Raw genomic sequence first — 27,046 nt, 5'->3', positions numbered from 1 at the left:
TGTAGGGAACCCTTGAAATCAAGTTTATTCATAGAGCGGCACTTTCCTGGGGAGGTGCCTGGCCAGCAGGGTCTGCAGCTTGAACTCCTTCTCTGTGAGTCTCCTTCCGGGATGCTGCAGCTTTTACTCCAGTCACAGCTCCGGCCCCTCCCAGCCCATTCCCCTGACCCCAGCCAGCAAGGGCTACTCACAGTGGGATCCAAGTTACCTCCACAATCAGTGTGAACTTAGGCTCATTATTTCACATGTAGGATCTGGACCTCAGAGCGGCGCCAGGCTTTTTGGCGCCCTAGGCAGGGGTCCTTGCACACTCCCGGTCTGCGGCAATTTGGTGGTGTGGGGGTCCTTCTGCGCTCCCGGTCTGCGGGGCACTTCAGAGGTGGGTCCTGGAGCGAGTGAAGGACCTGCCGCAGAATTGCCGCCGAAGACCCGGAGCGCGGAAGTACCCCCCGCCGCCGAATTGCTGCCGAGGGCCGCAAAATGCCACCCCCCCAAATCCTGGTGCCCTAGGCAACTGCCTAGGTCACCTAAATGGAAGCGCCGGCCCTGTCTGGACCTTAAACAAGAGCTGCAGGTTGGGATTGAGGGACGCCAGCAGCACTCGGGGGGGACCAGGACTAGGCTAGCAGGGGGCTGTGGGTCAGGACTGGGGGGCACTGGCAGAGCTGGGGTGCCGGGGGTGTGTGTGATCACAGGTGCCCGCGAAGGTGCTGATTGGTCAGTACCGTCCCCCCACGCCCTGAGCTTGCTGAGAAGGGGAGATGCCCTGGGATGCTGCATGTCTGTCAGTCCATGGGGGGAGTGGGGAGCCCAGCCCTGAACCCCGGCCCTGCCGGTGACTGCGTGGTGACTTCGTTCCCTCCTGGGATGGTGACAAACCCAGAGGAAGCCTAGGCCTGTGGTGCGAGTGCCCAGAGGGCAGGGCACGACGTGTCATCGGGGCCCTGCCCAGCCTGGCGGGTCGGTGGAGGGGAGTCCATAGGAGAACTGGCTGTGGCGCCCGCAGGCCAGGAAGTTGGCTCCGTGTGCAATGCAGCACGTCCAGATCTACAGGAGGCAAGAGGGAAACCAGCTGAGCAGCTGATTGGGACAGAGCGCTGAGTTGGGGGGGACGGAGCAGCCTGGGGTGTTGGAGCAGGGGGGGGAGATGACCTAGTGACCCCCACTCGCTCTCTGCCCCAGAGTCCAGCCTGTGCAGTGAGATCAGAGCCTCTGACCTGAGCCACGCTCCAGAGCCTGGTACCAAGCCCACCACCGACTGGTTCTGATTCGCCCCAGGCTAGGGTCTGCCCGTCTCTGCCCAGCCCCTGTCCCAGCTCTGCAGGCAGCAGGTGCCCCTGAAAAGCCAGTGGGTGCGAGCAGGGGCTGCCCAATCTGGCTCTGATCACTGGAGCTGCACTGTGAGGGGTCCCCCCATTGTTCCCCATCCGACCAGTAGGGGGGTCCCCTTTGGAGTCAGGCACTGGGGGGTCGCTGGGGGGGATATGAGGTGCACAGCTTGGCAGAGCGCTCCCAGGACCTGAGCCCCCCCACAAGTGCTCACAACCCCTCCCCCAAGTTCCCCCTCCCAGCCCAGGGCCGATCCCCCAGCCCTGGGGCACAGGCCGCGCCCCCCGCTGCCCTACCAGGTAGGCGGTGAAGGCCACGTAGCCGGCCAGCACGAAGCCCAGGGGGACGTAGTAGGCAATGCTGCCCAGCGTAGGGATGTAGATCACCACAAAGTAGAGGTTAATAGCGCAGATCAGCCCGGTGATGAGGATCATCAGCACCTTCCCGACACTGCGGAGACCAGAGCACCCGTGAGCCCGGCCTGCCCCCCTCCCGCCGGCTGCCTGGGTGGCGGTCCAGCGTCTCTGACTCTGCATGGGTTGGCCCCACTCTGCCTGGCCTCCTGGCCCGTGCAGGGGGGTGCACCAGTGCAGGAGGGTCTGATGCACGGCTGAGCCTGCCTGTGCAAGGCCGTGCCCGAGGGCCGTGCGCCAAGGCATAGCTCCCGTGCCCTGTGCTGCCAGCCCAGCTCTTGTGGGCCCAGGCCCAAGGGGGCCCAGCGAGCACATGGCAAGCACAGCCTGCCCACCTGCGACCCTCTCCCCCAACCCAGCCACGCGATTGGCTGAAGGATGCCCCGCCCCCAGGGCCTGACAAACCCCAAAGGCCTCCAACTCCCCCATTCTGCTGCTTGTCAATTTCAGCATTTGGGGGGATCTGGACGCTGGGCGCCCTGGGGAGGCTGCCTGCGCCCCCAGCCGTCGGCCCGGCAGAGAGGTGGGACCCCCAGGCCCGGGCTGATACTCACACACCGTTGGTGAACTCCTGCATGAGCGGCCGCATGCTGGTGAAGGTGAGAACTGGGAGGACGGCGAATGGGAGCTGCAAGGCAGAGGGGCAGGGTGAGAGGGGAGGAGAACCTGCTCCCAGGTACCTGCCCCAAGCCCCACTACCACCCCCAGGCCCCACCCTTGCCCCGAATCAGCTGTGCCCAAGGTCCAAGCCCGGTTCTCACCAGGATGCTCTGCAGCACGTTGAGAAGGTCGTTCATCCCCGTCAGGTGGCTGACGTCCTTGAAAGCGGCCACCAAGGCAGTGGGCAGGATGGCAAAGGAGCGGGTGAGGAGCACCCGGGTGAAGCGGGACCAGCGGAGCTGCAGGAACCCCTGGGGAGGGACAAAGCGGGGACGCCCCGTCAGTGAGTGAGAATGACGTCTCTTTGGAAAAGAGAAGACTGAGAGGGGACATGATCGCAGTTTTCAGGTATCTAAAAGGGTGTCATCAGGAGGAGGGAGAAAACTTGTTCACCTTAGCCTCTAAAGGATAGAACAAGAAGCAATGGGCTTAAACTGCAGCAAGGGAGATTTTAGGCTGACATTAGGAAAAGTTCCTAACTGTCAGGATAGTTAAACACTGGAATAAATTGCCTAGAGAGGTTGTGAATCTCCATCTCTGGAGATGTTTAAGAGGAGGTAGATAAATGTCTATCAGGGATGGTCTAGACAGTATTTGGTCCTGCCCTGAGGGCAGAGGACTGGACTCGATGACCTCGCAAGGTCCTTCCAGTCTAGAATCCATGAATCTCTGAATGATGCCGGGGGCCTGACGCTTCAGGGTCAGTGGCGGGGAGAGGCCCTGAGCCGGATCTGCCCTTGCAATGGCTGGACTGGCAATGTCCAGAGATCGAAAACCAGGAGATTGGCCTCAAAACTCACGAGAGTTTTCAAAGAGATTCTACGGTGTTTTTCTGGGCAGGGTCTGATGTTTGGATCCCCAGCCCCTCCCAGGGCGTGGGACAATCTCCTGCTGCGCTGGAGACAGCGATTTTGGCCCGGCTGCAGGAGCTCTGACTCCCATCTGTCTGTCTCCTGCCCAGCCATTAATCCTGTCCCCCATCAGTTCTCGCCCTCAGTTCAGCCCCTCGGTCAGCCCTCAGCCCCCATCACCACCACCGCCTCAGTTCAGCTCCCACTACCCGATCACCCACCACCCTCAGTTCACCTCCCAGCACACTCCAGTGCTCAGAACCCACCAGCAATACAGCCCCTCGGCATGATTAATTCCCGAGAGCTGCAAGGGAGAAGAGGACACGCCTGCCCTGCAGGATTGGGCTTCAGCCTGGAAGTCCTGTGCTGAGTAGACACCCCCCCTTTGACCCCCCCCCCAGCCCAGGACTCAGCGCAAAATAAGGAGCTTCCTTTCCCAAAGGATCCTGCCCCCTGGTGAGGAGGGACAGCGCCGCCACAAGAAGCAAAGCTGGGCTCCTCGCCCACCCAGGGTCACCCTGCCCAGGGAATGTGGTTAAAGTGCCCGCTCGCCAGCCACGTCCACACTGGGTTAGCGAACATGTGAGAGGACCCATGTTTCAAGCTCCCTCGTTGCTGGGATGGCATGGCCAACATGAGCAAGGGTCTTGCTCGGGACAGCAAGGCCTGGCCTGCAAGGTGGGGAGGAAACATTAGGAAATGCAGAAGGAGCTGCAGGTCGGATTATGAGCACTGGCAGAATTAGTGGGGGGGGGGCTAGGGCTGTGGATTGGGATTATGAGGCACTGGCAGAGTTAGGGGCTGGGGAGCCCAGGGGGCTGTTGATTGGGATTATGAGGCACTGGCAGAGTTGGGGGGGGAGCCCAGGGGGCTGTGGATTGGGATTATGAGGCACTGGCAGAGTTAGGGGCGGGGAGAACCCAGGGGGCTGTGGATTGGGATTATGAGGCACTGGCAGAGTTGGGGGCTGGGGGGAGCCCAAGGGGGCTGCGGATTGGCATTATGAGGCACTGGCAGAGTTGGGGGTGGGGGGAGCCCAGGGGGCTGTGGATTGGGATTATGAGGCACTGGCAGAGTTAGGGGCGGGGGGAACCCAGGGGGCTGTGGATTGGGATTATGAGGCACTGGCAGAGTTGGGGGTGGGGGGAGCCCAGGGCTGGACTAGCGGGGAGGGGCTGTGGGATTGAAGGGCACAGGCTGAGCTGTACGTGTGGGGCCGTTATTCACATGGTTCCGTCTGCGCTCTCCCCGGCTCTAACGCTTCGTCTCCTTCTTCCTCAGAGCGTCCGAGTCATTCACAAGTTTTAGGAAAAACAAACCGAACTCGGCTGTTAAATGTTTCCATTACTGGGAAAAGCGCGGGGCCAGGTCCCTGATGCCCCGACACCAACCCCCACTGGCCCAGTGCAGCGGATGTGCCAGCCGACATGGTCTATAGAGCCAGGAAGGCTGGTTCTCGGAGCTGCCAGGACAGTGAGAAATAGCTGCGTGCGGGGCTGGACGCGCAAACCTTTGCTTGGGCCAGGTCTGTGCAGTCCCCCCAGCCAGCCCTAGATGTCACCGCCGCACGGGAAAGCTGGGCAGTACGTTAGTCAATAAATAACAGCGTCTGGGTAAGTTCATCTCCCCTGGTGCAAAGATTGCAGCCTAGCGACAAGCTCCAGACCCAGAGATTGCTTGAGTAGCTGCTGAAATGCAGCTGCCTCTGGGGTGGAGCACAGCAGCGTGCAACAACTCAGCCCGACAGGTTTGAAGAGGGGAGGTGACGGGTTGAGGTATCGAAGTGAAGGCTCAGTCAGTGGGAGTTTTGGGGAGGCGACCTGAGTTCTGCAGACTGGAATTTGCAGAAAATTCCTGGTAATTGCAAGTGATCAGGGTCCTCCTTTCACCCTGCCTTTGCGCCTTAGCATTCCCGCCAGCCTACAGACACTGACATCTGCTTGTCCTGGGAAAGGGGCTGAGGAGAAAAGGAGCAAACTCCCAGTAACCCCCCTATGGTTTTTCCACTACACAGCCATGCCAGGCAGCAAGCCGAGGACTGTGGTATAAATGCCTAGGTTAGGGGGAGAGAGACAGAGATATACCCTGAAGGTCATCAAATCCAGCCCTCTGCCTTCACTAGCAGGACCAAGTACTGATTTTTGCCCCAGATCCCTAAGTGCCCCCTCAAGGGCTGGGCTCACAACCCTGGGTTTAGCAAGCCAATGCTCAAACTGCTGAGCTATCCCTCCTGTGGTTGGAAGCAGGCTCTCTGCAGACTCAGGCAGGCAGCAGGGTCACAGCTGGAAGTTTGTCTTTGCAGGAATAAGGGCTGGAAACAGCATTACACAAACCGAAGTGTAAGTTGTGCAGAAGCCAATGGGCTTCTGGGGAAGCGCTGGTTCCGCCCCCTGGCCGGTACCAACCCAGCCCAGCCCCCGTCTCTCACCTCCATGACAAACTGCCCGGCGTAGGTCCCGGTCATGGTGGAACTCTGCCCTGCTGCCAGAATCCCGATGGCCCAGATGTAGAGAGCAACAGAGCCGAAGTAACAACCCAGAATGACGCCCTGAAGGGGGACAGAGCAGAGCCTATGTTAGCAGGGCTCAAAGCGGGACCCCAAGCCCTCCCTTGTGGGGTGGGGCCAGGATCTGCTCCTGGCCTCTCCCACGCCAGGCTGGCAGGTCGGGGCAGCGGGAGGCTGCTCAGCAGTAACCCCTCGGTCCAGCTTTCAGCGATGGGCGGGGAGGGGTAAGGGGTGGAGGAAATAGAAGGGACCCTGATGGCTCCAGCAGCGAGGATTGTGGACACCTGAAGGCTGAGGCCGGTGCAGGGGGCACTGCCAGAAAAAGAGCCTATCCTGGGAGACCAAGAGGGGCAAACCCTCCCCCTCTCCCATGGGGCTAAGACTCTTCCTGTGCCGCTGAGCCCCACGCGTCCCCACCCCGGCGGCCCAGCCCCCACTCCCAGGGCAGGGGAGTGTCTGTGCCCCCGACTCACCCCTTGGTAGATGTCCACGGAGACCGTCTGGTTGTTCCTGGGGAAGATGGGGGCGTACTGACTGACGCTGCTGTTAGCGCAAACGTTGTACTGAAACACAGGGGTGCGGGGCCACCGGTCAGGAGCCTGCCTGGCAAATGATCTCGCAGGGGCGGGGGCAGGAGGGCACTGGCAGGGGGCAGGAGGGCACTGGCAAATGACCTCATGGGGATGGGGGCAGGAGCAGGCTGGCCCTACAGCGGGCTGAGCAATCAGCTGACCTCGCCTCCCGGCCCTTAACGCTGCCCGGGGCTGAGCGTGCGCCGGGGGACCAGCCCCGCCTGCAAGAGCCCATCAGGTCCTGGGGGCTGGTGGCCCCAATCGCTGCTGGGTGGGTGTGCTCCCTGCTGCCCTCTGGTGCCCCCCATGAGTCAGTTGTGTATCAGCTCCCCCTAGTGGCGGGAGGTGGGGGGAGCTGCCCCGTTGCCCCCTGGGGGTAGAGGCCTGGTGTTTTAGCGCGGAAGGTCGAGAGTTCTAGTCCCCAGGGGAGCGGGAGCTGGAGCTGGAGCTGGCCATTGCTAGGGGCTCTGGTGGGGGAGTAAGATTTTAACTCAGTTGAAGATGATCACACAGCCTCTCGCACCCCCACTGGTGCCGGGGGTGGGAGGTGTGTACGGCTCAGGTGCTGCCCCCTGCTGGATCTGCTGGGAAGGGCAGGCACGCTGGCGGCTCATCAGACAGGGTGGTGGGACGTGGGGCCGGGGGGGGGGGGAGAAGGCCCGCCCCTGCCCCCCGGTGGCGGGAACTCACCACATCCTGGTTGGTGCGGTGGTAGAAGGCCTGGCCGAAGACGGCCATGACGAAGAGGTTGATGAGGAAGGAGATGAAGAGGGCGACGCAGGACTCGATCAGGAAGTACTTGTTGGCTTCGCTCACCTCCTGCCTCTGGGAGCGCGTCACTTCGCGGGTCTGGGCGGGGCACACAGCAGGGGGCAGCGTCACGCAGCTGGCTAGGCCAGGGCAGGGGGCAGCCGGGCTCAGCAGCCTGGCACAGGGCTACTGGCTCTCCGGGGAGCCCTGAGCCGGTGGCGGGGATGCCAGGCTCATGGGGCTATCACGGGGCAGGGGTGGGGTGCAGCCTGGGGCTTGATGCCCCACCCAGCTGGGCGGAGGAGCCAAGCATGTTTCCTGTTCCCAGGGTGCTGCCCTCGTCCCATGGCCGCTCCCACATGCTGAGTATCCACCCCCTGGCTCCGCGCTCCGGTCGGTAGCACCCCCACCCCAACTGGAGCAGGGGCTGGGGGTGCAACAGCGCCCCCGCTGGCAGGTCAAGGTATTGCACCCATGGTCTCCTAATGCCGCTGATGGCCGACTCCAGATGTCTGCATCTGTAACTTCCACTCCGTGCATCTGAAGAAGTGGGTGTTTTACCCACGACAGCTTATGCCCAAATAAATCTGTTAATCTGTCAGGTGCCACCGGACTCCTTGTTGTTTTTGTGACTCCGTCATGCACACACCGGGCCCCCTGTGGGTTACAGAAGTGCCCCCCAGGATGAAGGGGGAAGGCAGCTGAGCCCTCACCTTGACCAGGGAGGAGTGGAGGTAGATGTTGTGTGGCATGATGATTGCGCCCACGATGCCCACGGCCTGCAGCAGCTCCTCCCGCCCGCAGCCACGGCAGTAGGGGAAGAACATGCCCTTCAGCACCTCCGTCTGGGCAGGCCGTACCACCACGTACTGGGGACAGGGGAGAGCGAGTGAGGAGGAGCATGGCTCCGGCTCCACGGCCCACTCCGCCCTTGTTGGCGGTGTTAACGCCGGCCGGCCAGGCAAAGCGGCAGTGAGCGAGCCAGCCCCCGAACAGCTCCCGTGGGGGCAGTCCCCCTCCCCAGCTCCATGACACAGGAGTCGCTGCCGGGCTGGATGAGGTCACTGCAGCTCCGTCACAGCGCACGGCCACAAGAATCCCCACCCCAATCCACGGGGGGCAGAAACACGCCCTAGCCAGGCCGCAGGCAGGGCCGGCGCTTACATTTAGGGGGGCTAGGCAATCGCTTAGGGCGCCAGGATTATTGGTGGGCGGTGTTTTGCCGGAGGGGGCGGCAGGCAGCTCCAGAGCCGTGCGAGCAGCCAACTGTCCGCAGCCACAATTGTGGCAGCTCCACCGGAGCCGCGGGACCAGCGCACGGGGCGGCGAAATTACCGTGCGCCTAGGGCGCTCAAACCCCTAGCGCCGGTCCTGGCCTCAGGACCGAAACCCCAAAGCCCACGGGCACTATGAATGATCGCAAGCAGCTGAAAGGCAGCACCTCCCAAGGAAAAGCATCTGCTGCCACTTCGTTCTCCCTGGAGGGGAGTCTGCCATTCAAATCCTGATCAGCCATCCCCCTGCGTAGCTTGTGAGACACACAAGGACCCTTGCCAAAGGAAGGGTTTGCAGCTGATGCACCCTGGTAAAAAGATCGAACTCCCACACTGCGGGGCTGGTAGTGCTGTGCTTGGGAGCCGGCCTGTGGAGGTGGCACAAGGGCTGCCCGGATGAGAGGAAAGACGCGTCCCCGAACGCCTCCCAGAGCAGCAGCGCCGCCCCTCCTGGCTCCAGCACTGAGATTTCCCTTATGACCAGATAAGGGCTGCACAAGTGGCCTCTCCGTAACGTGGGCGGCTTGGATCCCCACCTCTGCCGCTCGCTGAGCACAAGGGCAAGGAACCTAACCGGGTTCCAGAGGGAGCCTGAGAGATCTGTGAACGGGATTAGCTGCTGGGGTGGTCTGTGATAGGAGGGGACTGGACTCCGGGACCTCGTCGGATGTTCCTGTTCTCCCTCGGTCACTGGGAACCTCTGTGGCTTCTCAGCCTGTGATCGCGGCCTGAGGTAGTTCTGTCATGTGAACTCTGGGCCGTTCCTCCCCTGCTCACACACAAGGGTTGGCCAAAGCAGCCAGAAAATGGCTCTTTACCTCGTAGCCAAAGGTCACTGCCATGATAGTGATCAGGAGACCGAAAAAGGCTTCCAGCTTCCGGAGACCTGGAGGGGAAATGGAGATCAGAGGGGGAGCGCCACGCTGCAGCCGTGCTCAGACAGGCAGCTCAAAGCCAGCCCCTGGGACCAGGCTTGGGGACAATCTCACAGACTCGGAGAGTCGAAGGGACCATCGCAATCATCTCATCTGACCTGCACCTCGCAGGCCACAGAACCTCGCCCACCCACCCTGGAACAGACCCCGAGCTCTGACTGAGTCACTGAGTCCTCAGAGATTGGTCCAAAGACTTCAAGTGACAGAGAATCCACCCTTGGCTCTAGTTCAAACCAGCGAGTGACCTGGGCCCCATGCTGCAGGGGAAGGCGAATCCCCCCCCAGGGTCTCTGCCAATATGACCTGGGGGAGGGGGGGGGAATTCCTTCCCAGCCCCAAATCTGGCAATTGGTTAGACCCTGAGCATGTGGGCAAGACCCAGGAGCCAGACCCCTGGGAAAGAATTCTCTGTAGTAACTCAGGGCTCTCCATCAAGTGTCCCATCCCCAGCCGTTGGGGAGATATTCCTGGTAGCAGTCAAAGATCGGCTACATGCCACTGTCGGCAGTGTCACCACACCAGCCCCTCCGTACACTTATCGAGCTTGGTCTTGAAGCCAGTTAGGGGTTTTTGCCCCCACTGCTCCCCTTGGGAGGCTGCTCCAGAACTTGGAACAAACCTTCCTCCAATTTCAAGCCAAAGCTTGTTGATGGCCAGTTTATACCCATTTGCTCTTGTGTCCACATTGGTACTGAGCTTAAATAATTCCTCTCCGTCCCTGGTATTTATCCCTCTGATATATTTATAGAGAGCCATCATATCTCTCCTCAGCCTTCACTTGGTTCGGCTAAACAAGCCGAGCTCTTTGAGTCTCCCCTCAGAAAGCAGGTTTTCCATTCCTCCGATCACCCTAACAGCCCTGCTCTGCTCCTGTTCCAGTCTGACTTCATCTTTCTTAAACACGGGAGCCCAGAACTGCACAGGATATTGCAGATGAGCCTCACCAGCGCCTTGTATAATGGTACTAACACTTCCCTGACTCCTGGAAATACCTCGCCTGATACATCCTAGGATCGCATCAGCCTTTTCCACGGCCGCACCACATTGGCAGCTCACAATCATCCTGTGATCGACCAATACACCCAGGTCTTTCTCTGTCACTTCCAAATGATCCTGGCAATACCTCTCGACTTTGTGTCATCCGCAAATTTTATTAGCGCAGTCCCACTTTTTGGGCCAAGGGCATTAATTAAAACCCGATTGGTCCCAAGACTATCCTCTAGTAACCTCCCCCCAGCCCGTCAGTCCCCCTTGCAGCATGATCCATCATAGCCTATGTGATGCAGACCCGTGGTTCCCAACATGGGCCATGCCATGCCAGACCACCTCTCTCCCGCCCCCTTGCTCCCTCCCTGCTGGCAGCCCCCACGGTGCAGATCTTACTGGGCCACCTGTGACTCCCTTCCATCCCCCCGGGAGGTTGCCGCCCTCTGACTTGGGTCCTGGCTGGGTTGACACCAGGGAGGAGCCGAAGCCACAGGGAGCGTGGTGGGGAGTTGAGTATTTTGCTAGGTGTTGAGTTGATTTTTAGAAAGCCCCAGGAGAGGCCAGGGCTGGGCAGCAAAGAGCAGCAAGCAGGGCAGATTGGTCGCCAAGAGGCAGCTCTGCACTGGGAAACTGACTAGAAACAGAGCGTGAAACCGACCAGCCTGGGAAAATCCTCCTGGTTCTGCAGCTTCCTAACCTAACACCCTCCATGTAAACTGGGCAAATGGCCCCGGCAGCTCCCCCTCCCCGGCCCGTGGTACCAAGAACTGACCGTATTTATCCAGGAAGAGGAAGAAGAGGGTGTCGATGATGGTGATGAGGACTCCACCCCACAGGGGGATGCTGCGGGGGGAAATCACAGGGGTTACTGCTATGACAAAGCCGGGAAAGGATCATTCCTGTGCTGGACAAGCAGCCTGGTTGCTAGAGAAAGGGGAGGGGAGGGGTCGTCTCTGCTTGTGAAAGGCTCAGCTGAGCTTTCGCTTGTTGAGTGACTCTGTCTCCGGTGCACAAGCCTCCAGGGAACGCGACGCGCTGGGGTGACGCCAAGCCCTGGAGCTCTGGCTCGAAGAGGAGGCTGCAGAGGGACACTGGATTCGTAGAGCCTTAGGCCAGAAGGGGCCATTGTGACCACCTCTTCTGAGCTCCTGTAGCCCACAGGACTTTCCTGAATTCACTCCTGTTGGAGCTAGAGTGGATCTTTAGAAGCACATCCCATCCTGCTTCAAACAGGGCCAGCGATGGAGCCCAGAGGGGTTGGGACTTTGGTAACAGGGCTACACAGCTTTGGAAGGGTCTGGCTTGAATGCAGCCTGGTTTGACAGTGACTAAAATCTGTCTCTGGGTCCTGCTTCTAAACCCATAGGAAGTCTCAGGAGAAGGCCCAGGACTGCCAGAGCCTAGATCTGGTGTCTCCGAGTGCAGGCATAGGGCTGAGGGAAGCAGGCTCTGAAATCTCTAGCTAATCCTGCCTCTCTTAAAACCAGCTGCTCTGCATTTGGTCCCTGGGGTTAGGAATCGGCGGTGCTAACATGAGGATCCGGCACGCTAGAGGGATCGCGTAACCTGCTGGCTTGGTTTGTACCAGGGATGTCACCCAGACAGGATAAGGGACTCACTACTGCTGCAAGCTCGGGGAGCGCTCTGTTAGTTCAGGTGGCAGCTGGGGGCTGAAGGTCCCCGGGGTTCTGGGCCCGGCTCCCCTAGCGCACAGGAGTCATTGTGGCTGCAGCATGGGGGCTCGTTACCGTCCAGCAGAGAGGAGGCTGAAAGCGATGGCCGTCCCGATCACCTCCTGCATGTCGGAGCCAATGATAGCGATCTCGATCATGAACCAGAGCAGCACGCGCGGTACCTGCAGCAAACAGGGCCAGTCAGGAGCCCCGGCTGGCGGCTTCGCATTGCCAGGAGCCTCAGCGCACTTTGTCAAGCCTCACAACATCCATGCGACCCATGGTACAGACCGGGAAACTGAGGCACAGAGACATGCCCAGAGCTAGGAATAGACCCCTGGGGTCCAGTTCTAACAAGACAATGTCCAGTCCGAGCTGACAATACACCCAGAGGACTCCAGTCCCAGTCTCCCCTACAAGACCCCAGCCCAGAGCTGTGAACAGAACCCAGGAGTCCTGGTTCCAAGTTTGCTGCTCTAACCCCAAGCCCCCAGTTCTCCTTGCAGCTGCCTGCTCCTTTGCTACAAGTAGGGAGAGTAGGAGGGGTGGGTCAGGGCTGATTTTCTGGGGGGTTGGGGATCATTAAAGAGTCACCGGTGCAACCTCATGATAAACTCCCCCTCCTCTGGGGTATAATGTACGGTTGGACTCCTCACCCCTGACTGCAGAGAGCTGTGATGGGGGCTTGTCTGCCCCTGCTGGTCATCTGAGCTACCTGGGAGTGTAGCGAGGTAACCAAATACTCCACTGGATGCTAACCCCACACTCAGGAAGAACCTGGCGCCGTCTCGCTCTGCGTCTCAGCGCCCCCGGGCCGTTTGCCCAGGGTTAATTAGGATTCTCTCTAGCCACATGTCTTATGTGACCTTAAAGTGTGTATAATTCTCCAGGGAATGATCCCTGCGTTCACTGAATGGGCTGGGCTAGCAGGGGGCTGCGGGTCGGGCCTGAGGGGCATTGCAGAGCTATGTTTGGGGGGAGAAGAACTAAGCTAACGGGGCTGTGGGTCAGGAGTGAGGGGCATCACAGAGCTGTGTTTGTGGGGAGCAGAACTGGGCTAGCAGGCGGCTGTGGGTCGGGAGTGAGGGGTATCACAGAGCTGTGTTTGTGAGGAGCAGATCTGGGCTAGCAGGGGGCTGCGGGTTGGGCCTGAGGGGCATCGCAGAGCTGTGTTTGGGGGGAGCAGAACTGGGCTAGTAGGGGGCTGTGGGTCAGGAGTGAGGGGCATCGCAGAGCTGTGTTTGTGAGGAGCAGATCTGGGCTAGCAGGGGGCTGCGGGTTGGGCCTGAGGGGCATCGCAGAGCTGTGTTTGGGGGGAGCAGAACTGGGCTAGTAGGGGGCTGTGGGTCAGGAGTGAGGGGCATCGCAGAGCTGTGTTTGTGAGGAGCAGATCTGGGCTAGCAGGGGGCTGCGGGTTGGGCCTGAGGGGCATCGCAGAGCTGTGTTTGGGGGGAGCAGAACTGGCAGGCAGTGGGGTCTGCGGGCGGGAGCGTAGGGGTTCCGCGGCAGAGCTTACTGTTGTGGAGAATTGACGGGGCTAGCAGGTGGGCTGCGGGCAGGAGGAGGGCGTTCAGAGGCTGTGTTGGGGGGAGAAACAGGCTAGCAGGGCTGCAGTCGGAGTGAGGGCTCGCAGAGCTGTGTTTGGGGGGAGGAGAACATGCTAGCAGGGGCTGCGGGTTGGGCCTGAGGGCACGCAGAGCTGTGTTTGGGGGAGAGAATGGGCTAGCAGGGGCTGCGGGTCAGAGTGAGGGACCGGCATGAGTGGTTTGGGGGAGGAGAACTGGCCTAGCAGGGGCTGCGGGTCGGGAGTGAGGGGCATCGCAGAGCTTTGTTTGGGGGGAGCAGATCTGGGCTAGCAGGGGCTGCGGTTTGGGCTGGAGGCATCCAGAAGCTGTTGTTTGGGGGAGCAGAACAGGGCTGCAGGGGCTGCGGTCGGGAGTGAGGCGTCGCGAGTATGTCTTGGCGAGAAGTAACGTGCTAGCAGGGCTGGGTCAGGAGTAGGGTGCGCAGAGCTGGTGGGGACAGACTGGCTAGCAGGGGGCGGGTCGGGAGTAGGCGCGCAGAGCTATGTTGGGAGAAGAACTGGGCTACAAGGGCTGCGGTCAGGGGAGGGCTCGCAGACGTGTGTGGGGGAAAGGAGAACTGGGCTAGCAGGGGGCTGCGGGTCGGAGTGAGGGCGTCGCAGAGCTTGTTTGGGAGGAGAAAGGTTAGCAGGGGGGCGAGGGTGGGCTGAGCACGCAGAGCTGTGTTTGGGAGCAGAACTGGCTAGCCAGGGGCTGCGGGTCGGGAGTGGGGCATCGCAGAGCTGGTTGGGGGAGCAATCTGGCTAGAGGGCCGGTTGGAGCCGAGGGCGTCGCAGAGACGTGTTGCGGGAGGACGAACAGGCTAGCAAAGGGGCTGCGGGTCGGGAGAGGCGTCGCAGAGCGATGTCTTGGGAGAAGACGGTAGCGAGGGGTGCGGGTCGGGAGTGAGTGGCATCGCCAGACTGGTTGGTGGGGGGGAAAAAAAGAGAAATGGGCTAGCAGGGGCTTGCGTCGGCGAGTGAGGACAACCGCTAAGCTGTGTTTGGGGGAGCAGAACTGGGCTGCTAGGGCGGTGCGGTGGCCGGAAGTGAAGGGCATCACAAGCCCACCTGGGTGGCCCGTTTCTAAAGCGCCGATCCTGCACGACTGTTCTGTCCAGCACGCCCAGCCCCTTCCTCCCCCAGTTCTGGAACCCCAATCAGCCCAGCGTTCAACAACCCAAGCGGCATTTGATGCTGCAAGCAGGCGCAAGCCAGCGTGGGCGCGACAGACGGCCACAGGAATTCCCAACAAACGGCTGCGGAGCCCTTCTCGCACCAACAGAGAGCCAAGGGAACTCCACTGCGCCCCAGCCCTCCGGCGCTCTAGACCCAGATCCCCCAGAGCTGCTCCACTGCAAGCCGTGGTCCGCGCAGCGCTCGCATAGTAGTGACTCGGTATCCCAATCGCCCGGTCCAGCCTCGTGACGAACGCCCAGCCTGACGCCAGCCGTGCACAGACCCAGGAGGGTGGCCACACTAGGGCAGAAGAAAACACCCTGCGCGCACCGCACACGACGCCCCAAAGCGAAGGAGCCAGCAGGCTCAGCCCTGGACTAGCAGAGAACAGAACTACAGGCCCAGACAAAGTCGCGGCTGATTCACCAAACAAACCAGCCTTGGAGTCGTGGTAAACTCCCATTGACTCACGGGTGGCCATGGCCGGCAGCTGATGACTGTTGGAGGAAGCTAGCACAGGGGGTCTCAGCAGGGACCCAGCTGCTGGCGGACTCAGCATTCCAGGGCTGCCAAACAGGTGTGACTCGGCTGGGCCCAGCAGAGGATGGAACGCGAAGCCGAGCAATGGAAGCTTGGAGGACACCCGAGTGGTGCCCAGCGAGTGCCCGCTCGCTGCCCCTAACGCCGGTCTGCTTGCAATTCTGGGGCCCGGGTGGGCCTGGGGCTGTTCTACATGTTGGCCTCAAGAAAGAAAAAGGTTGAACCCCCTGGCCTAGCGGCCTGGGAAGTCCCCTCCATACCCAGACAGGACTTTGACTCCACCGTAGACCAACCGCCAAGGAATCCACGCCAGAGCCACGCAGTGGGGGGGGGGGGGGCTGGGGCCTCAGTTGGGTGGGGTGGCTGGGTGTGTTGCATACACCTGCTAGCTTGTTACCTGAATGATCGGTGCTTTCTGGGGGGTTATTACGGTAAAGCCTGAAAACCCCAGACCTGGGCTCATGGCTCCGTAGTGCCAGGTGCGGTACAGACCTGTCCCAAAGCACTGACAGCCCAAGTGATGGTGGGATGGATGGGTGGGCAGATGGACGGATGAACCTGAGTGTCATTCATCCTCGGTGTGGTATTTAGGGTGGGCGAGAAGGACCCAGCTGGTAGCAATGGGGTGAGATGGCCAAAGGGACCATTCTGACTGGCTGGGGAATCTGCCCTGGGATGGGCTCAAGACAGCTGCTCCTTGACTGGCACGTACCCCACCCTGTGCTGCCCCAGGTCATGCCCCACCTAGCGGCTCCAGTGGGCACAGCTGGCGCTGGCGAACGCGCCCCCCCTCCCCACCGGGCCCCCCGCTCACCTTGAACCCAGCGATGGCGCCGCACTGCAGGTCCGACTCGATGTTCCCGGGGTCCAGGAAGGCAATGCTCATGAGGAACCCGGGGCCAGTGAAAGCCCACAGCTTCCGGAAGCTGAAGCCGGGCTGTGAAGGGAGAGTTGCATCGGCGGTTAGGGCAGAGGGGAAGCAGCCATCATGAGCCCCCTGTCCTGGACTCCTGGCTGCTCAGCGTAAAGGACGTGCGGCTCCGAAGCTGCTGGAGGGATCAATCCCTCTATGTGGCAGGGGTGGAATGAGCTGGCACATGCCATGCTGGGCGCCGGGGGTTTTAACAGAGCCAAGCAGCAAAGCGCTTACGCCCAGATCTCTGAAGCGCTCAGTGCAGAGGAACAGACCAGGCTGGGGTGGCGCGGCTGGGGAGGGGCAGGTGTGGAATTATGGGGTACGCAGGCATGTTGAGTGACACCTGAGGGCAGCATCCTGCCACATCCCCCGTCCCACAACCCTCCCCCGGGGAGCCAGCAGCTGATTAAAGGAAACTGGCTATAACGGCAGAGGCTAGAGACGGGGCTTTGGCCGTGGGAATCAGTCCCAGAGTGGTCCCTCTATAGCCCGCGGCTGGAGCTGGCCTGTCCCATGCCCGGTATCAGACAGGTTCTATTCTCAGTGCACCATCACACGCTCACCCGCGTAGCCAGTCCTCTAACTTGGCTGGCAGAACCTCCTGCTCTCAGGGCCAGCAATCGGGGGTTCGAATCCCCACTGCCACTCAGTGGGGTCCGTGGGGAGGTCCGTGTTACAGCCGCCTGGCAGCCATAGCTTAGACCAGGGGTCCCCAATGTCGTGCACGCAGGTGCTATGGCGCCCGCAGGGGCATCTAAATGTGCCCACATCCTGGCTGGCAGTCAAGCATCTGCCAAATTTCTGTGGCATTTCGGCGGCGACGCCTCTCAATGATGCTGCTTGCCGCCGACAAGCAACGTCATCGAGAGGCATCGCTGCTGAAATGCCACAGAAATTCGGCGGCATTTTGGCAGATGCTTGACCGCCGCGCCAGACGAAAAGGTTGGGGACCACTGGCATAGACCTTTCCTTCGGTGCCAGAGGTGGCTTTGTCTGGTGCTGTAGCAAATCCTCCCCCTCCAAAAGCAGCAGCTCGGCTGATGGACAAATTCTTCCATTGCCCGAGCCGGGCCCGCAAGGGGATTTAGGTCAAGCTAACTATATCCCACAGGCCTGTGCGTGGCCCCCACGTGTCCCATCCATCCCCGCTTGCTTTTCTCTGACCCATGAGTTCCTTCCACCCCTTCTAGTGCAGGAAGGGCCCCCACCCGCCCCTGTATCCCAGTTCCTCTTTCCTAACTCTGGCAGCGCTGGCCTTGGCTGAGGGGAGCATCTCTCTGGTCTCGTGCTCTCACTTTCTCTGATTCACACAATGGTGCAGGCCAGAGGATCTCCAGCCCTGACCAGAGGGTGGGGATTGGACCAGCCTGGCCCTGTCCAGACCACCAGCCCTAGGGTCTATAGGCAAAGGCAGCCCCAACTCCTGGTACCAAGGGGAGATCGGCCCCCTGGACACATGCCCCCATCCCCGCCTGGGGCAGAGGGAGGACACTGGGACAGGCCCCTTTATCATGGATGAAAACAACTCAAAAGGGATTTTTTTTAATGTTTTTTTCTGCTTATTTTTTAAGCACAGACAATTCCAGGCCTGTCAGCTCTTGTCTTCCCTGCTGTTTGCTGGAAAGCCAGAGATGCACTGAGAGGCCTTACCGGAAATGTTGGGCTGTGAAATCTTTCACCCGCCAGCTGTTCTCCTAGCTACCCTCAGGGCATTTGAGTTCAAGGGGCGGCAAGACAACAGCGCGCTGAACAGTCTGAACAAGAATCACCCCCCACCCCACCCCCAGCTAAGCGGGTTTCACTTCTGCACGGCGTGCGATGTCCCAATCCTGCTGCTTCGCCAGCCTCCCAGGAAATGCAGCGGAGACACGGGGCCTGAATTTGTAATGTCAAGAAATCCTTTCCTTTTAAAACCTCCAAACAAGAGCCAGCCTGGTTGTATTTTAAAGAATCCTTATTGAGGCTGCAGGAACAAACCATCCCGATATGTAGGAAGAATAGTAAATATGGCAGGTGACCAGGTTGGCTTAACAGTGAAACCCTTGCTGATCTTAAACACAAAAAAGAAGCTTACAAGAAGTGGAAGATTGGACAAATGACCAGGGAGGAGTATATAAATATTGCTCAGGCATGCAGGAGTGAAATCAGGAAGGCCAAATCGCACTTGGGGTTACATCTAGCAAGAGATGTTAAGAGTCACAAGAAGGGTTTCTTCAGGTATGTTAGTAACGTGAAGAAAGTCAAGGAAAGTGTGGGCCCCTTACTGAATGAGGGTGGCAACCTAGTGACAGAGGATGTGGAAGAAGCTAATGTTCTCAATGCTTTTTTTGCCTCTGTCTTCACGAACAAGGTCAGCTCCCAGTCTGCTGCACTGGGCAGCACAGCATGGGGAGGAGGTGACCAGCCCTCTGTGGAGAAAGAAGTAGTTCGGGACTATTTAGAAAAGTCAAAAACTGGACGAACACAAGTCCATGGGCTGATGCGCTGCATCCGACTGGCTAAAGGTTTTGTTGGTAGATGTGATTGTGGATGCCATTGGCCATTAACTTTAAAAACTCATGGCGATCGGGAGTCCCAGATGGCTGGAAAAGGCTAATGTAGGCCCATCTTTAAAAAAGGACAGGAGATCCAGGGAACTACAGGGCAGTCAGCCTGACCTCATCCCTGAAAGTCATGAGCAGGTCCTCAAGGAATCAATTCTGAAGGACTTAGAGGAGAGGAAAGTGATCAGGAACAGTCAGCATGGATTCACCAAGGCAAGTCATGCTGACTAACCTAATTGCCTTCTATGAGGAGATACCTGGGTCTGTGATGAGGGAAAGCAGTGGACGTGTTTATTCCTTGACTTTAGCAAAGCGATACGGTCTCCCACAGTATTCTTGCCAGCAAGTTAAAGAAGTATGGGCTGGATGAATGGACTATAAGGTGGATAGAAAGCTGGCTAGATCGTCGGGCTCAACGGGTAGTGATCAATGGCTCCATGTCTAGTTGGCAGCCAGTATCAAGCAGAGTGCCCCAAGGGTCGTCCTGGGGCCGTTTTGTTCAATATCTTCATTAATGATCTGGAGGATGGCGTGGACTGCACCCTCAGCAAGTTTGCAGATGACACTAAACTGGGAGGAGTGGTAGATACGCTGGAGGGTAGGATAGGATACAGAGGGACCTAGACAAATTAGAGGATTGGGCCAAAAAAAACCTGATGAGGTTCAACAAGGACAAGTGCAGAGTCCTGCACTTAGGACGGAAGAATCCCATGCACTGCTACAGACTAGGGACCGAATGGCTAGGCAGCAGTTCTGCAGAAAGGACCTAGGGGTTACAGTGGATGAGAAGCTGGATATGAGTCAACAGTGTGCCCTTGTTGCCAAGAAGGCTAATGGCATTTTGGGCTGTATAAGTAGGGCATTGCCAGCAGATCGAGGGACGTGATCATTCCCCTCTATTCGACATTGGTGAGGCCTCACCTTAGAGGTTTTTAAGATCAGGCTGGACAAAGCCGTGGCTGGGATGATTTAGTTGGGGTTGGTCCTGCTTTGAGCAGGGGGTTGGACTAGATACCTCCTGAGGTCCCTTTCAGCCCTGAGATTCTATGATTCTATGAGTTCTCAGCACTGCAGGTCACCATCACACTGCAGCCTCTCCTGGGTCCGTCAGCGAAAACACTGCGCTGCTCTGTTCTCACTAGCGTCCGCCTTGGAAGAACCAGAATGAAACGTCTTCCATTTCGCCTTTCTGGTGTTGGAGAATAGCACTGCAGGCTCAGCCGGATGGGAATCACAGGCCAATATGCTGCCCTGATATCCCCGGTGCCTGGAACCCCCTGCCCCCCCACTGCAGAGGAGCTTTGGGGTCCGTGGATGTCAGTGGGGACAGGAAAACCAGCGAGTGGAGGCAGCGTGTTCTAGTGGGGAATGCACCAATGCAGACAGCAGGAGACCTAGGATCTAGTCCTGCTTTTCACTTGCTGGGTAACCTTGGGCCAGTCACCGCAGAGCACTGTGCCTCAGTTTCCCCATCTGTAAAGTGGGGATAATGACACTCGACACCCAGCTTTGAGAGGTAAAAAACCGCTTTTGACGAAGTGCAGGTGATTATTATTAGTGACCAGGGCAGCGCTAGCTCACTGTTACAGAGCTCAGCACTTCCACAAGGAGCTGTCCATCCAGAGATCTCAAAACACTGCAGTAAAGAAAGCCATGGCATGATCCCATGTACGGTAGGGGAAACTGAGGCACAAGGGGGCTGTGACTGGCCCACAGTAAAATAGAACACGGGTGGTCGTGACGACCAGCCTGTTCCCTATGGACTGTCCTGTCCTGTCCTGCCTCCCCACTTCAAGTGCCGGCTATGCTTGTGGCAGTGGGGAGATCAGTCCTCCCTGCCGAGACGCTGGTGGGACCTACCCCTCCCACATCCGGGATGGCAATCTTCTCATCCAGGTATGTCTGATCCCGGTGCAGCTGCGATTCTGGGGGTCCCATTGTGCGGTAGCTCTGGTCCTTCTGATTCTGCTGCTGGGACCTCCCACTGCCTGGGGAAGCCAAAGCAAGGGAGGCTCAAGAAACATGTACATTTTGCTCTAGCATCCTCATGGGAAGACATAACCTGCCGCCCCCCACCCCCTGCTCCCACCCTGAAATATTGGAGGGTGCCTCGAGAAATCTATCACCTGATATGCACAACTGCACTCACTCCACAGCTGTGGCTTGGCTCCTCTGCTCTGTGGCTGGGCCCAGCTCCCTGCGCTGGGCGTTGCGACCTGGTGCGTGGGGTCACAGCGCCCTCAGGTTTGGCCCGGCGGGGGGGATAATGTGACCTCGCATGCTGGATCACATCGGTTTGGGGTCCTTCTCAAATAGGGAGCCCAGGGCAAACTGTTCCTTTCACCCCCCACTCTGAGCAGCCCTGCCCCTCCCATGGCGCCCCCGCCAATGGGATGCAAACACACTGGGGGTAAAGTGCATACGGCTGCAGGCACCGCTGGGTCCCCCTACCTGTGCCTTGCGCCTCAACTTCCAGCAGCTTCCTGGGGGTGCCAGGGCAAGGAGAAATCAGTACACCGCTATTCAGTCACCTTGGTAACCAATAACCGGTTCCTGATGTCCAGCCGCAGAAGGCTGGGGCTAGGGTGGCAGGTTGCAAACAGACAGAGCTACTGTGGCTGACTCACTTTGGTGTCGGCTCATGTGGGGCCCACTAGCATCAAGTTGGGGCTACAGCAGGGGTTGGGGCCTCTCTCTGGCCCAGAGGGAACTAGGGGCTTGCATCGGGGGGGCTTCTACAGGGAACCTCCTAGGAACAAGCCGTAAGGCTCGGCTGCCACTTAGAATTAGTTCCCATTGCAGTGTGTGCACCTGGTCTGGAGCGGGGTTACTCCCTGTTAGGGTTACCTATCCCCGGGGCTGGCAGGGAATGACTAGGACTGAGAACCCACCCCTAGCTCGTCCTGTCTATTCCTCCCTCTTGCCCCCCTCCCCACCCAGTTACCCCTTCTCCAATCCCTCCTCTGACTGGCAGCCCTATGGGGACCTGGTCCCCGACAATGCGGAAGGGAGAGGAGCTGCCTGGCTCAGGGTTTCTCTTTAAAGGAGCAGAGAGATTCTTGGGGCTACACGGAGTTTGTTAGAAGCAGCTTTAAAAGGACCGAATCCATTAATCCCAGAGGAAGGGCCCATCCAGGCCGCGTAGGACTTGGGGGAATTGTTATTGTGTATATTCCCGTAGCATTAAGAAGCCCCAGCCAGGATCGCAGGCCCACGGTGCTCGGTGCTGCACATGCACATGGCAAGAGGCAGTCCCAGCTGAAGAGCTCGCTGTAAGAGATACGACAAAGGAAGGACCATTGCCCTCATTTTAGAGATGGGGAACAGGGCCTCGAACTGTTCTGTGATTAGGCTGCCGTTACACACATACAGATGGACTCAGTAGAATTTTCTTTACAAGGATCTGCAAAGTTCTGGCTTTTCCCCCGCTGCATTCCCACAGAGTAGGAGCCCCTGCTCCCCACCATCGGCCTGGGCCTCTTGCTGGGAAGTGGTGGTTATCCGGCAGCCCCCACCAAGCTAGAATGTGCCACCCAGCCCTTTGGGGATACCAGGACAGCGTCTGCTATTTCAAAAGGTGGCACGTTCAAAACTGGTCAGAGGAAACAACTCTGTCCAGCGAAGGGAGTTAGACTGTGGAACTCACTGCCACAAGAAGAAATTGAGGCCACGAACTCAGCTAGATTTTTTAAAAGGGGCTGGATATATGCAGGGCTGGTACTACTGTTTTCGCCGCCCTGAGCAGTGCACCGAATTGCCACTGTGGACGGTGAGGGCAGTCCGTGTGCCATTAGGGCTCCACGTGCGTTTCCACGACGGTGGCGGCAATTTGGCGGCAGCTTCTGTCTTCAGCCAGAAGACAGAAGCTGCGCCACCATGGGCAGCTGAGCATAGAAGCTGCCGCTCAATTGCCGCCGCAGCAGAAACGCACATGCCACCCTAAGGGCACACGGACTGCTCCCGCCCTCCACTGCAGCAATTCGGCGCGCTGCTTGGGGGCAAAAACACACAGACTGTCGCCCCTTGCAGACTGCTGCCCCAAGCACCTGCTTGGAATGCTGGTGCCTGGAGCTGGCCCTGGATAGACGTAGTAATGGGCTCAAGTTGCAGTGGGGAAGGTCTAGGTTGGATATTAGGAAACACTATTTCACTAGGAGGGTGGGGAAGCACTGGAATGGGTTCCCTAGGGAGGTGGTGGAATCTCCTTCCTTAGAGGTTTTTAAGGTCAGGCTTGACAAAGCCCTGGCTGGGATGATTTAGTTGGGGATTGGTCCTGCTTTGAGCAGGGTTTGGGACTAGATCCCTCCTGAGATCCCTTCCAACCTGATATTCTATGTGTGGCTAACAAGATGATCCGGAGTGATCATGCTAAAAAAGGTGGAGGGAAGGTTATTAAACCGCCCGTTCCAGGTCCTGCTCTGGTGTATCCCTATTATCCAGCATCTGCGCCTGTGCGGCACCCAGTGCCACAGGGCCCTGACCTGATCAAGTGCCTTGAAGGGTTAATGGGCTAATTCAAACGTGCACTGATGAATTCTCAGGCACAGGAACGCAGGCGTTGCCAGGCTGGGCCAAACCCCAGATCTCTCTAGCCCCGTATCCTATCTCCGACAGCGGCCAGCCCCGGCTGAACCCTGAACTAGCCAGGGCCACCTGGGTGGTGGGGTGGGGCAAGTGGGGCAATTTGCCCCAGGCCCCGGGCCATGCAGGGGCCCCCCACAAGAATGTGGGAGGCTCCCCCCTCCCTTTGCCTTTGCCTTCCCCTATCCCCCGGCACCTCAGCGTGTCCGGGAGTGGCCCTGGACAGAGCTAAAGTGGCGTGGCTCGGGCCTGAGCTCCTCCCGCGAGGAGCTGCGTTGTGAGGGGGCGGGAGCTGAGCACCTCCTGCCCGGAGCCGCATTGTGAGAGGGTGGGGCTGCGAGCTCAGGTCCCAATGGAGCCAGGCCGTTGCAGCGCTGTCTGGGGGCCAGGGCAGCTCTGGACACGGCGCGCGCTGAGGCTCTGGGAGATGGGGGAGGTGGGAGTAGACAGCATGGTAAATGCCTCTGAGCTGGACACCCCCCTGACCCCCTGCTCTGAGACCAGCCCCTCTGAGCTGGACACCCCCCTGCCCCCCACCCCGCCCTGACCCCCAGCTCTGAGCTCAGCCCCTCTGAGCCTGACACCCCTTTGACCCCCCAGCCCTGACCCCCAGCTCCAAGCCCAGCCCCTCTGAATCAGACCTCCCTGACCCCCGCAGCCCTGACCCCCAGCTCCAAGCCCAACCCCTCTGAGTCAGACCTCCCTGACGCCCCCAGGCCTGACCCCCCGCTCTGAGCCCAGCCCTTCTGAGCCAGACACCCTCCAGACTCCCCCCAGGCCTGACCCCCAGCTCTGAGACCAGCCCCTCTGAGCTGGACACCCTTCTGATCCCCCCAGCCCTGACCCCCAGCTCTGAGCCCAGCCCCTCTGAGCCTGACACTCCTCTGACCCCACAGCCCTGACCTCCAGCTCTGAGCCCAGCCCCTCTGAGCTGAGCAACCCCTGACACCATCCCCCCACAGCCCTGACCCCCAGCTCTGATCACGGCCCCTCTGAGCCAGGCACCCCCTGACCCCACGCCCCCACAGCTCTGAGCCCAGCCCTTCTGAACCGGGCACCCCCTGACCCAGATCCCAGCTCCCCACCCAGCCCTGGGCAACAGCAGCGCCACCCTCAGGCAGCAACAGCCCATTGGCACCAAACATCACCATCACCCAGCTACAGCCCATTATATCATTGCAAATGTAGACAGACCATTGAAGCATTTAATGTTTTTAAATCACATTTCGTGTACACCTCTACCCAATATAACGCGAACTCGGATATAACGCGGGAAAACAGCGCTCGGGGGGGGGGGGGAGAGCTGCGCACTCCGGTGGATCAAAGCAAGTTCGCTATAACGCGGTTTCCCCTATAACGCGGTGGGACTTTTGGCTCCGCAGGGCAGCGATCTATCGGGGCAGAGGTGTATTTTCAAATTATTAACAATTAATTGTTGAATGTATTTCACTGGTGGTTTTCTACATTTCCAAATACATGATTCTATAGTACTGCAACTTGGTTTTATGGAAGGGGCCCTCGAAATTCCTTTGCCCCAAGCCCCCTGAATCCTTTGGGTGGCCGTGGGGCAGGGTGGGAGCCAGTCTCCGCCCCAGAGAGCTAACAGACTAAACCAGGAGTCGGCAACTGTCACGGAGTCACCGGGCGATGCTCTGGAACTGCTCCCCACTAAGCCAGTCAGGACTTTGGGGAGCCTCCTCTCCCTTGGAGCAGACTTGTTCAGGGCAAGAAGCTCACACGTCTTCACCTCCTACACCTCCTCGGGTCTCTCCTTGGAGCATTCAAGCATCCTCTGCCCCTCCGTGGGCTTCCCACAGCCGAACCCACCCAGGCGCGGGTCCTGGGGAAGCCACAGGGTTCTTTCTGCACCCCCACTTGCAAAGTCCCAGAACATGACACTCTACAGCCAGCAAAACAGAGGTTTATTCGATGACAGGAAAACCAGGGTCATTAAAACAGAGCTTTTGGTAATACAGCGAAAACCAGAACCCTCGGCCGGGTCCTTCCATTTCTGGGGGGCAGTTTGAGCCCAGAACGCCCCTAGGTCTGCACTTCACTCCTTATCCCAGGTAGCCTCCAGACTCAACCAAACCCCTCCAGCCCCTCCTCTCTGCTCAAGCTCTTTTTCCCCCCCCGGGCCAGGAAGGTCCCCCACCTGATTGCCCATTTTTGTCTCGCAAACACCTGCAGTTTTGGCAACCTTTGCAGAGGAGGGGCCCAGGCCCTTCATCAGTTGCCTAGGAGACAGCAACTTTGCAGAGGAGGGGCCCAGGCCATCAGTTGCTAGGAGACAGAGTGCCAGGCATTAGGTGCATTGGCCTTTTGCTCTGCCAGATACTTAAGAACTGCCTAGGGGACACTGAGGCACCAACACAGTATTCAGAGCAAACATTAGGAACAGTCCCAGTTCGTCACAGCAACCTTCCAGAAGTGCTGTGCCCAGTCTTCATTTATTCACTCTCATTTAAGGTTTCGCGCGCCAGTTAATGTTCTTAGACGCTCTCTTTCTATAAGTCTATAAGACAGAACTAAACTGTTGTTGTCTGTAAAGTAAATAAGGTTTTTAAAATTGTTTGAGAAGCTTCATTTAAAATTAAATTAAAATGCAGAGCCCCCCTGGAGGGGTGGCCAGGACTCGGGCAGTGTGAGCACCGCTGACAATCAGCAGGTGCCAGAGGTTGCCTGCCCCTGGACTAAACAGACCGCCTGCCCCGGGGGTGGGAGCGGGGAAGGGAGGGAGCAGAGCTCCCAGCAGCGGGGCGGTTTCATTTCCTTCGGGTTTTGTGCTAGTTCTGGGGCCGGAGTTGCTGGATCCTGGAAAGACTCGTGGAGACTCTGGCGGGGTTTGGTCCAGCCCCACGTTAACAGAGGGGCAAAGGAGGCGTGGGGGGGAGCAGGGGGGGGGACAGCTGGAGAGGCCGCGGTGGGGAGCCTGGGAGGGGCTGGGGGCAAGCAGCTGCTCAGCGGAGGGGAAGGAACATCCCTGGCGATGCCCTTGGAAGGGGAACTGAAGAGAGAAGTTGGCGGCTTGCCCAGCCCGCACGGTCCGCGTCCCTGTCCTGCAGCAGCCCCCGGGCGGGGATCCAAGGGGAACCGAGCCCAGGGCGCCGGGGCCCCCGGGCAGCCTGCGGGTCACGCCAGCTCCTGGGGGCTTCCATCCAGCCCCCCGACCCCCCGCGCTTTTCGCCCAGGGCTGCTCGGGGCTGCCCGGGGAGTCCTAGCCGGTGGGATGCTCCGGTCCAGGGGAGACGGAGCGCCGCTTCGCAGGCACGGCCCATGGGTGGGAGGCTGGCACCCAGCCCCGGGCGCAGAGCGCAGGGAAGGCCCCGGCCCCGGCCCCAGGGGATGGGCTGCAGGGGTCCCGGCTGGGCTGGCGGCTCTGGGGAGACGGGGAGCAGCAGAAGAGCACACCGCCCAGCCTGGAGCGCAGAGAGCCGGAGGCAAGGGGGACCCCGGGGCACCCTCCCACCCCGGGGCCGGCTCCCGTCCAGGCTGCGCCCAGGGGCCCCAGCGGGCCGGGGGAGCAGAGGAGGCCCCGGGGATGGGGGGACCCGGAGCGGCCCGGCAGGGAGAATGGACGGGGGGGGCGCTCACCTGGGTCCGGGGGCGCCATGTGGGCTGGGTCCGACGGTCCCGATCCGGGGAAAGGAGGGAGGGGCCCGGCCGGTGCCGCGGAGCCTCCCCGGGGAAAGCAGCGTCCCCGCCCGCAGCCCGAGGAGGAAGTGCCCCAGCTGGGAGGGAGCCGAGCTTTGTACCTTCCCCGCCCCAGCCCCGCC

At 59.6% G+C, this 27,046-nt stretch overlaps 1 protein-coding gene across 1 annotated transcript; it reads right to left on the bottom strand.

Moving 5' to 3' along the window:
• On the bottom strand, window positions 1-27,046 carry SLC11A1 (solute carrier family 11 member 1). Its single transcript, XM_032764453.2, has 15 exons — window positions 26,865-27,046; window positions 20,550-20,677; window positions 16,029-16,167; window positions 14,896-14,990; window positions 12,026-12,132; window positions 11,050-11,120; window positions 9,174-9,241; window positions 7,795-7,950; window positions 7,022-7,180; window positions 6,233-6,322; window positions 5,682-5,801; window positions 2,504-2,653; window positions 2,297-2,370; window positions 1,626-1,779; window positions 1-1,047 (listed from the first exon to the last, which is right to left on the bottom strand). Exons 1-15 carry the CDS (start codon window positions 26,881-26,883, stop codon window positions 934-936), a joined length of 1,644 nt encoding a protein of 547 aa, XP_032620344.2. The 5' UTR covers window positions 26,884-27,046; the 3' UTR covers window positions 1-933.

This window comes from Chelonoidis abingdonii, chromosome 10 (genome assembly GCF_003597395.2).
Source record: "Chelonoidis abingdonii isolate Lonesome George chromosome 10, CheloAbing_2.0, whole genome shotgun sequence".
NCBI lineage: Eukaryota > Metazoa > Chordata > Testudines > Testudinidae > Chelonoidis > Chelonoidis abingdonii.
Note: the sequence above shows the minus strand (reverse complement) of the source record. Positions and strands in the feature narration are given on the sequence as shown.